This window comes from Epinephelus moara, chromosome 12 (genome assembly GCF_006386435.1).
Source record: "Epinephelus moara isolate mb chromosome 12, YSFRI_EMoa_1.0, whole genome shotgun sequence".
NCBI classification, from domain to species: Eukaryota; Metazoa; Chordata; class Actinopteri; order Perciformes; family Serranidae; genus Epinephelus; species Epinephelus moara.
In genome coordinates this window covers 20245995-20255591 of record NC_065517.1, presented here as the reverse complement: position 1 = coordinate 20255591, position 9597 = coordinate 20245995, and the positions used below count along the sequence as shown (strand labels likewise).

Sequence of the window (9597 nt, the reverse complement as noted above, 5' to 3'; positions counted from 1 at the left end):
TAAGCTCACAACACAACACTCCACGCAGGTTTTAATTAAAGAAGTGGTCTTTATTACAGCAAAGAAGCCAAACATTACAGACAAGAATAATTATGAACCATGAATATCAATTCTATACTCAGACTGGCCTCTCGTCCAGACGCCTGCTTCACTCACCACTCCTCAGGGCCTGCACTTCAGATTTATTAAGGAGGAATTTGGGCATCGTAACAGGATTAGCTCCTTAGTTTTCCCTTTAAGTGTGAAGTTAAGACGACTGACCTACTGTTCAAACATTCGTCAATCATTCCTCTCTCTGCATGCTATAGAGACGGCCATCAGTTTCATCCCACTGGCTGTGTTAACGTAGGGTTATGGCCTCTGGGTTTTCTCGTATTTCTTTGGGTCAGACCAAAAATCTGCAGAAATAAACTGAAAATCGATGGTCCGCCGGCAGAATAAAGTTCTGTATATTCAGCGGACACTATAATGCTTTTTTTTTTTTAAACAATATCTGTCAAAATTTGAAGCTGAGTCCTCCAGGAGTACAATCTCTGACTTTATATCTACAACAGAACAAATGTTCTGACATTGCATCCATCGTCTCTACTGTTCGCCCAACAGTAGAGCCTCTTAGAGTTCCTCATGAGAGCCTATTTACAATAACATCCTTTAACAGTAGAGCCGGGCTACTCTCGTCCCAACTGAGTGGAACCTCTGACATTATATTTACAATAATTTTTTTTCTGAATCAGTTTGTGCACAACAGAAACACGTCCGGTAAAGCCTCACAAAGAATTCATGAAGCACTCTGATTAATAAAACACGCCGAGTCATGGTCCGAAAAGGTGTTCAAAACACTGATCGTCCATGAGAACGCATTCAAGAAAGCCCTGGTAGCGATCTAAGATGCTGTCAAAATGCTTGTATCCACGAGGAAATTCAAATGATTAGGCACAATAAATGTTTTTTTTGTTGTTGTTTTCACAGTCCTGCATGTTTCACTCACTAAGCCTGTTTGCATCACCGAGTCTGTGTGTATTCAGGGATAATGGTGAGCAGGATATGAGGATGAAGATAAACAGCTTATCCCGACGAAGACCTTAAGAGGGATAGGAGCTATTATCCAAAATACTCTGTGCATATAAATGCACTCATGTTCTACTGACCACAAACAGAGCGATGGGCTTTTACACAAAGAAACCACGGTAACATCACAGAGAGTTTCATTAAGTGAAAACAAGACAATACTACTGAGTTCCACCTAAATACTGAAAAACTACTTCTAATGCTTTAATATACAGCGTGGATCAGGGCTTCTTAAACTCTTCTTCACGGGCCCAAATTGAGCAGACGACGCCTCTCACCTCGGGACCCATTATGGGCTCATTAAATCACACTAACACTCTCAATGCTCCGGAGGAAACAGACTCGCAGCCCATTCTGCGCCCCCCGACCCGCAGTTTAAGAAGCGCTGGCTGGTAGAGTAAACATGGAATGAAGAATGATTGTTCTTACAAGCAATGCAAGTAAACAAACAATAAATACAAACAATGTGCTTTATCCATATAGACATATTTACACAAAGTCTTTGGCTTATGAAGAAACATCAGCTACAAAATCATAATAAAAAGTGTTGGCCGCCAGTGCACGAGACGAACCAGGCCTGGGGTCAGGTCACTTCCAATTCCATTCAAACCAGAAATGGAAAACTGTGAGCGGTTATTGTCAGTCTTCTCTACGAGTAAATACGCCAAAATCTGTTGGAGTTTGGACATAAATGATCCCATTTGTGAGTTGGCTGAATTGAAAGTGCATTGGGCCCAGCCCTGAAACAAACATGATTATGTTAATGTCACACAGGTGAACAAAGTCTTAAAGAGTAGCTAAACCCCAGAGTGTTGGCTGAAACGTGACAAAGTGGGGGGCTGGGAGAGGCGGCCAGGACACGCTCAGTCGATAGCAGAATTAATTTGGACCTGAATCCATCAACAACACTACGAAAAAACCCATGTACGTTGGGTCTCAGCTGAAAAAGGTGGTTTAGGGGTTTAGTTACTTTTTAAAGTGTTTTAATTTCTCTGATTTGGGTTACAAAGAAGACTTCAAACTTCTGTCCTGCTGATCAGTGGTTCCCAGCTGGTGGGTTGCGGGCCCATTTTAAATGGACCGCATGTGTCTCATGACCATGTCAATTTTGTAAGTACAGTAAACTTCCAGCACGGAGCTTTTATTTTGAAATGCCGTTTCCTGCTGTAGAGTGAGTGACTCAACAGAGGCAGCAAACTAGCCCAACGTCAGGCCAAAGCCAAGTCTGACGCTGAATGTGGGACCTCAAGCTACTGACCAAGGAGAAATCTGGACCAGTTGGGAACCACTGCCGTAGATCAACAAACGATGCAACAAATTAACTCTGCAGCGACTGCAGAAAACAAACAATGATACATATCACACTTTTTTGAACGTATACGTCTAAGTGAAAATCCTACACTTAACATTTTTCAAGTTGCCACTTCATGATTTCAAAAATAAAAAACTAAAAGCCTAGTACTCCCCGTGTAAACTCTCTGCTTTTGTCTCATTGTCAGTCTCCTTTCTAAGACTCTACTTCATCTAATTAGCAAACGTACACTGACAGTTAGGGTGTTTTCTATGTCTATTGTGTGTAACCAATGAGAAACGGGTTCAGAGTGGCCTGTTTAGTACTTAAATACATAATAATGTTCTGACTGGAATGAGCAGAAACATAAGATGGAGATGCTGCTGATGCATGGAGTAGAAAACAGAAGCATTCACAGAGTTTGGCCGGGCTGTAACTTGAAGTTTGTCGGCTGCAGATATTCAAACATCACCGTGATGAGATGCCCAACGCTGTAAAGTAACTCAGGAATCAGCATGAGAGCAGGAATGTGGGGCCACTTGAGACTTGCAGTTCTTCAGAAGCTGTGGCTGCAGCTTGCCAGGTGGGAGGGAGACATCTACAGTGCACATGGAGTACTGCAGCTGAAACAGCATGAGGCATCAAGTCCATGTGTGAGGAGGCGTAACATTTAAACGGGGCCCGGCACATACAGGGGCCCCGCTGGCACTCAAAAAGCTGTACAATAAGCGTAAAGGAGTAAAAGGAGTATCACCTCCCCCTCTGTTGCACTCCCAGCAGCTCCTTCTGGTTAAAGTCTGAATGTTTCCCTTTGTCATGATACTTTACAACACGGTACAAGGGGCCGGTTTCGCTTGTGCCATTTGTAGGGACGCAAAATGGGTGCTACAGAACGGCCACCACAGAGGGGAGTCGGGACCAAGCGAAAGCGAAGGATCAAACACGCGGGAAGTGAAAAGATGTTCTGCTCTTCTTCACCTCCTCCTCCTCCTCTTCTCTCCTTTGTTTAGGAGGACTCGATGAACTCCAGTGCCAGGTCGTAGCAGAATCGATACTGTTCCTGTGGACAGACACAGACAGATGTACTGAGGTTAATGTCTGGGTGGTAACATGTTTGTTTTTTGGGATACTCACAGACAAAGTTTGATATGTTGCTTTTTTTGTACGGGGTTCTCACACCTTTTTCAACATCAGGGACATTTCAAGCACTTTCCAGGCCTAGTTTCCTCAAATTCAAGGACCTCACACGGCTTACTATGAGCCACGGATCAAGGCTGATTATTGTTTTAACAAACATGCAATGGCAAAAAAAAAATACAGGAAAGTATCAGTGACGGTAATGTTTAAAAACGTACTAATCCACTGCTCGTTTGGTTCCGCAAAACCTCACCTCATTGAATTTCTGACTTGCCGCAGGTCAGTTTGTTTACACTGAAGTTAGCTCGCTACAAAGGCTGCAGCGCCAACAGTGCACATAAAATGGCCGCCGCTCTGACAATCCCACTACAGTTGGCTGATTTGAATGTGAATCTGAGTTCTACTCTTCTTCTATTTCTATGTTCTATGATCTAACTCTCATTATGATTCAGTGACTCAGTGCCATATTAAATATGCCCTCAGTGCTGATGTGAGTGGGCATGTTTGCTCAAAAGATGCTCTGTGCTTTGTCTCATAGTGATGCCTCACATTTAAATAATAGCCACCGACTCGGAACATATGATGAGACATACGGGTTTGAGCTGCCTGTGGGCAAAAAGAACATGAGAGACTCTGTTCTTGATTAAAAGCTGTTTGACAGCATGTGAAATTACTTTACTTCAACTAACTGTTGTCTCTCATCTCTGTTCTGTGTGTATATCTCACTCACTGGAGTTGCAGTGCTGGAATGCACAGATCTGATTGGCTGAGTAGCGTTACGTGAGATGATTTAACACATGCAACTGATCGGATTCTGTGTGAACTCTGTTTATAAAACCAAACCAAACATTCATGCTCTCCTCCTTCTCGTCTATCTTTCTCTCCAACTCACCGGAGTATCCACCATGTTGGGTTTGCTGTTCCTCAAGGTCTTCACGGCGTGGAAGACATCGACCACACTCTGTCTCTTGGCCATCTCACACACAATGCTGCTGGCACATAGAACTCCACAGCGCCCACCTCCGTTTCTGTAAACACACACAGACAATAGTACAGAAGTGTGTCACGACAAAGTTTTGCCTCTCTCACAGTGTTCACGGCACTGATTTGATGACACATCATCCTGTCATTGTCAGTGACTGTTTCATCAGACAAAAAGGCATGCTGGTGACTGAGAAGCGTCGCTGTGTTTCATGAGTCACTGACACATTCTATAATAATCACCAACTGGTGCCATGATAACTGGTATCAACCAGTCCTTACTAGATCAGATGTTTAAGGCAGATATGGTAAGATTTTGTGGATTATTTTCATCTGCACTTGAACAAAATAACAGATAATTTTTCACTTGTGTTGTTGCTTTTCATTGTCACTTGCTATAATAAAAGATGTGTAGGTATGTTTGGTGTGAACTCACAGGCAGTGCACGATGGTTCTTCCCTCTCCCTCCTCTCCCTCACGCTGCCACTGGTCCACCTGCAGGATCAGTTTGAGGAAGGAGCGTTTGGAGGCAGGCACTTCTCTGTGTCCCGCCCACCCCAGGTACTGGAACTGACGAACCATCAGGTAGCCTTCCTGAGGCTGGAACATCAGATAACACACACAGTTAGAGGAATGGTTTTTGATTGCCCAGCAGACCCAGGCTTTAAGAAAATCACATGCACATAATACAATATGAATGTACTAACCCTGGTGAGGTTGCAGACTCTGAAGAGTCTACTGATGACATCACAGTCCATTGAGCAGGACATACATTCCACCTGGACCGGACCGTAACGCAGCATGCCCTCCTCTGGCCAGTACTGAGGACAACCCTGCACAGAGACGGTGACAGCATTTAGATACAGTATACGCACAGAACAACACTTTAACAAATTTGAGGCCTTGATGAGCAAAGCACAGTCTTCTACCCTTGTACACAGTAGCATTCTGTTCATACTGTGTGTGCTGACTTTGGTGTGAAGATGATGTCGAGGCTGGACTGACAGTTCAAGTCAATATTAGCCTTTTAATACAAATCTGTATTCTTCAGCATAGTTTGTTTTACTTACTTTACTGCATTTATGTTTACAGGACAATAAAGTTAATCACTATTCAGAAAACATCTGACAAGGACAATAATTTGCAAAGACTCTAAACACTTCATTGATTTATTTGAAATTTGTTTATGTTTTTTTTTCTTGTTAGTAAAACTTCTTAGTCTGGAACTCTTGTTCAGTTATGCAATCTTAATTTTTATCCTTTTCTTCTTATGTATGATTGTTGTTATTTAATAGCGGAGGTATCTTCGTGAGCCATTTTTGGATTCTAACCTCTCCTGCACAATGTTTTAACTTATAATTACCTTTTCCTGTATTTTCTATACATGTATGTGCAAATAACTAAACTTAAACTTAAGTTTATACTACTATATTTATTGATGTTATTTGGTGAAAGCTTCATATCTAGTATTATCCTCTCAGGAAGAAAAACAGCAACAGAGCTTTGACATAATGAAATCATTAAAGGAATACTATGCAGGATTTTCCTAAAAGAATTGAGTATAGACTCATACAGAAGCAATCTCTCTCAATTCATCACTTATGACCCACTAGAAGTGTGTGGCAGTGTATTTATCTGCAGAGACTCTGCCTGTATTTTATTAATTTCTTTTTATTTTCGCTGTGTTCGGACGTTCCTGTACACAAGTGATGTCGGGACTTATGTAAGGGATAATGTATAATGAGCCGGTGAATAGGCGGAGGGGTTCTATTCCCCTGAAGGGAGTTGTTTTCACAGTATTCACCGGCTCATTATACATTATCCCGCTTATTACACGGCTAATTATCAGTTAAATAAATAAATTGAGACAGAATATTGATTAATTATACAATTTTTATTGATTTATAAATTAAATCGGGAGGAGAGAAAAAAAAAAAAAACTGCCGGCAACGGCTGAATCTGTGCTACAATAGCTATAGGGAATCAAGAGAAAATGAAAAGCAGCACCCCTAGCAACGCTGGGCTACATAGCAACGGTCATTACACAGTAATATCAGACCTCCGAATGCCGCGACTGACCAATCAGAACACAGCATTTAACAGAGCCGTGTAATAAAAAAAGGTAGCAACCAGGTGGCAGACCATACGCAGAAAGAGGACGCTACGATAACTGAAGACAAAGTGCTGAACCCTCCCCCTGCAAATATAGCTAGGCCAGGGGGCGGCAACCTTTACTATCAAAAGAGTCATTTTTGACCAAAAATATTTTTTTTAAAGATCTCTGGAGCCGCAAAACATATTAAGCCTCATAATGAAGGTAACACAGCCTGTTAAATCTAAATTAACCTCTCAACATTTCAAATAGGTGTAAATGAGCATTCATTAATATGTTTTACCACCAGGTGGCACTGCAGTGAGCTTTGCAGAGTTGGCGGTGTAAGTAAGTTTTTGTCAAAGCTGAAGGGAACCACTGGAGAGGGACAAAAGACAAATGTGGTTCCAGAGCCGCAGGTTGCCTACCCCTGAGCTACGCGAAACTTTAGCGCACAAAGCTAAATCCAAAACCAGAGCGAGTTGGAGTTGGTTGTGTTTACAAACAGACCATTCCTGTGTAGTGTACCTTGAAGTTATGACACTAAGACAACGGAAAGGTGAATTACCTGAGCCAGGTCAATCTCATTCAGCATCACCAAGCTGGTACATCCATAGTCGTAAACCAGACGCCAGAAGTCTTTGACAGTGTTAGGCAAAGGATGCTGGGTAACGATGAACGCAGCAGGCTGTCTGTAGCTCTGCAGGAAACAGACAACAGAAATAATGTCAGAGCGTTACATGCACACAGTGGTGTCAGTCAGTCCACAGAGTTTTGCTTTTCATACACATCCCTCACATCTTTATCCTTGTTTTTATGACATCTCTCTCAGACATACTGTACACACATCAACACAGAAGGAGCAGAGTGGGACGATTTGTGGGTCAGCAAGCAACACAGGTGATGTGTGGTCACATGATCATGCAGTGGGCCTATCAGACGTGAGGGTGAGGAGCATGCGTTGCATATACAAACACACTGTACATCTACATCTATATCTGACAGGGTCAGTTCACGTCATGTTCAGTTAAAGTTCACGTTAAAAATGCCTCTAATGATAAATTTGTCGGTCACAAAATGGAGGAGAAAATCGACCGTGAGTCTTCTATTGATTTTATGAACTGACTGAACTGACAGTGAACTGAGCCCGACTCATCCTGAATGAGAATGTGCAGCCAGACGTGTGACATGGGTGTGAATGACTTTGGCGTCTTGTCATCATGAGGGGAATCTAATGTGAGGGGTTGGGGGAAGGTTTAGGGTTTAGGGCGTAAATGGCGTTTCTAAATATGAACCTGGTGGCAGAACGACACTGAAGCCATGAAACAAATCCAGTATTGGAAATTTGAAGCAAAATACCATTACCTGGAACTCCCCTGAGAGCTTGGTTAGAGAGAGGCCAAAAGGTAAGTGACTTAACTTTGAATGTAAACTTTAAAAATTGGAAAGTTTTACAGCAATTACAGTATTTTTTTGTCCTCCAACAGCTTTGTTGGAGAGAAGCCAGGTTTCTGTCCACACCATGCATTTATTACATTTTGTGATTCAACCATGATTGTAACCTCACATACTCTATCTACAGCCCACCCTTTACTGTCTGTCCTTCTAACGTACAAAACACACCTGCTGATCAACACTACATTATAATTGTGTCAGACAGTGACCAGATCTCGCCATCTTACCTTAAATTTGAACCTACTTAATGACTTTGTTTTGAAGTCATGGTACATTGGCAACATGTTGTCAACTGTTGCCAATGTAAGCAATGTCCTGCAACAATGAGGCTGTTACAGGTTGGCTGTTGGCCAGAGAAGCTAGTGGTCTTTTCAGAACCTGGATTTGTCTCTAGCCTTCTGCTGCTAAAACCACAAACACAGCATCACACAAACAGGGAGGGGACTCTGTGTGTGTGTGTGTGTGTGTGTGTGTGTGTGTGTGTGTGTGCGTGTGCGTGTGTGTGTTGTCTGTACTAACATATGTGCATACATATCTAAATGCATGTGTTTGTCTTTATCATCAAGTGTGTATCATTTTCAACAGTTGTGTGACCGCAGTTTGGGACGACAGGCGTCACACGTCGTTTTTATTTTTACTTTTTCACACTGCATACATTCAAGACTCAAAAGACTGCTTCCACATCGAAGAAGAACACATACAGTGTGAAATGTCCCAAACCACTCTTGCTTGTTGTGTTGAAAATAACACAGCTTTACTGTGTGTGCACGTGAGTGTGATATACACTTACATCCATCAGAGCAGCGTTGATGTAGTTGCTGCTTTCTCCGTCTATTGTGATGAGGAAGGGAAGGCATCTGTCAGGAGGAAGGCCGTCCATAAAGCGGTTCTTATCTTGGTTCCTAGGCAACAATGCAATGCTGCAGTCTTCAGGCTGAGGCTGAGGAGTCACCGAGTTTAACGTCTGGACAAAGAGAGAGATGTATACTGTGTAAGTTAGGCCATAAGCAGACTTTTTAAAGTCCCCCAAATTCCCTTCTGTGCAAAGTTAAAGGGAGACAGCACCTAAACTAAGAATTCCAAAATGTTATTTCCTCGGCCTCAGAAAGTTTAATCAATATTTGAGAACATGAGCTACCCTCTCTACCCACAGAATGTTTGTTTTCTTTTTTATACCCCAATGAGCTTTATTCTCTTGTAGTGTTCTCAGTTCTGACACAGAAAATGTTCACATATACGCAGAACATTTCCCTTGCTGCTCTCAGTGTCATCTATAACAGTGGTTCCCAACTGGTTTCAGCATAGTACTTGTGTTTGGCCATGTTGTTGAGCTAGTCTCTGTTAAGTAGCTGTCTGGTAGTCACTCACTCTACAGCAGGAAATGGCACTTCAAAATAAAAGCTCTGTGCCGTGAATTCATTATACTCAAATAAAGTGCATTTTTTACAAACTTGACACGTTTGTGAGTCACTTATGGTCCATTCAGAATGGACCCGGGTCCCACTTTTGGACCACGACCCACCAGTTAGGAACCACTGATCTATAATATCTTTTATCAGTCATTGTCTATGAA

General features: G+C 42.3%; 1 protein-coding gene across 10 annotated transcripts in view; it reads right to left on the bottom strand.

Moving 5' to 3' along the window:
* Positions 1 to 29: 29 nt before the first annotated feature.
* Positions 30 to 9597, bottom strand: part of ptprk (protein tyrosine phosphatase receptor type K) — a 161086-nt gene continuing 151518 nt past the window's right edge. For all 10 annotated transcript variants that reach the window (XM_050057564.1, XM_050057571.1, XM_050057565.1 and 7 more), the window contains 6 exons: positions 8815 to 8988; positions 7138 to 7269; positions 5185 to 5310; positions 4914 to 5077; positions 4389 to 4524; positions 30 to 3419 (listed from right to left, as the gene is read on the bottom strand). In XM_050057564.1, the coding sequence (XP_049913521.1) occupies positions 3366 to 3419; positions 4389 to 4524; positions 4914 to 5077; positions 5185 to 5310; positions 7138 to 7269; positions 8815 to 8988 (786 nt within the window). In that variant the 3' untranslated portion in view covers positions 30 to 3365. The remainder of the gene's footprint in view (positions 3420 to 4388; positions 4525 to 4913; positions 5078 to 5184; positions 5311 to 7137; positions 7270 to 8814; positions 8989 to 9597) is intronic.